At 49.9% G+C, this 1,276-nt stretch overlaps 1 protein-coding gene across 1 annotated transcript in view; it reads left to right on the forward strand.

The window, feature by feature from the left end:
• The window catches only part of LOC101862536 (actin, clone 302), a 10,466-nt gene extending 9,190 nt beyond the window's left edge, over window positions 1-1,276 (forward strand). Inside the window, exon 3 of the mRNA XM_005109908.3 lies at window positions 134-1,276. Coding sequence (XP_005109965.1) covers window positions 134-1,129 — 996 coding nt within the window. The 3' untranslated portion in view covers window positions 1,130-1,276. The remainder of the gene's footprint in view (window positions 1-133) is intronic.

Genomic DNA, 1,276 nt, shown 5'->3' on the forward strand with positions numbered 1-1,276 from the left:
AGAGAGAGAGAGAGAGAGAGAGAGAGGCGGAATGCAGTTCGCACAATGGGGCAAAAAGAAAATAAAAAGAAACGTCTTGAAAAGTGCCAGTGCTCTCCTGTATGATTGCATATTCTCCCGTGTCTGTCCCCAGGGGCTTAAAGTCTTTAAGAACCAAGGCAACTTTGTTGGCAAGGAGGCCCTGTCTAAGAGAGGAATCCTCGCCCTTAGCTCTCCCATTGATCAAGGTCATATTGTTAACTGGGACGACATGGAGACGATTTGGCATCACATCTTCGACAAAGAGCTCAGTATTTCCCCGGACGAACACCCTCTTCTTCTCACAGAATCTCCGCTCAACCCCAAAGCCGACGGAGAGAAGATGGCGCAGATCATGTTTGAAACCTTTAACATTCCCGCCTTATACGTGGCCAACTCAGCTGTCCTGTCCCTGTTCGCCGATGGTCGTACCACCGGAACCGTGTTGAAGTCTGGTCGCAGTGTGACGCACGCAGTTCCCATTGTGGATGGCAGCGTCATCACTGACGCCATTACGAGGACTGAGGTGGCAGGTCGTGACGTCACCGACTACCTCATGAGCTTGCTCAACAACCGCGGCTACAGTTTCACCACCGAGGCGGATAGGCTGGTCGCTGATGACATAAAAGAGAAGTTATGCTACGTGGCTTTGGACTTGAATCAAGAGCTTCATTCTGCAGCCGAATTTTCCACGCTACATAAAAGCTACACGTTGAGTGACGGAAGCGTTATGAACCTCTCAGATGAGCGCTGTAGGTGCATTGAACTTATGTTCGACCCGTCACTCCTTGGCTATGTCACTGAGGGCCTTAGTCAAATGGTTCACAACGCCATCTCGCGGTGTAAGGAGGAGACGTGGAAAAGCTTGTACAACAATATAGTTTTAGCAGGCGGCGCCACCCTCTACAAGGGCCTTCATGATCGACTGAGGGCAGAGATCGTCACGCTAGCTCCTGCCGAGATGAAGGTGAAGGTCATAGCGCCAGAGGACCGGAAATACTCAGCGTGGCTCGGTGGCTCTATCCTGGCTAATCTACCGAGCTTCAAGGACAAGTGGGTCAGCAAGCAGGAGTACGACGAGGTCGGTCCATCCATTGTCAACAGGAAGTGACAATAGTGCTGTCGGTAGTTCCACTGGCAGCTAGGGTTTTTTTTCGGTGGAGGGTTGGAGGGGGTTGAGATATCAGTGTTTTAAAGGTTATGTTGCTATGTTATAAAAGAAAAAAGGTATTGATTTGTTGGGGGTATATTAGTTTTT

This window comes from Aplysia californica, unplaced genomic scaffold, assembly GCF_000002075.1.
Source record: "Aplysia californica isolate F4 #8 unplaced genomic scaffold, AplCal3.0 scaffold00828, whole genome shotgun sequence".
NCBI lineage: Eukaryota > Metazoa > Mollusca > Gastropoda > Aplysiida > Aplysiidae > Aplysia > Aplysia californica.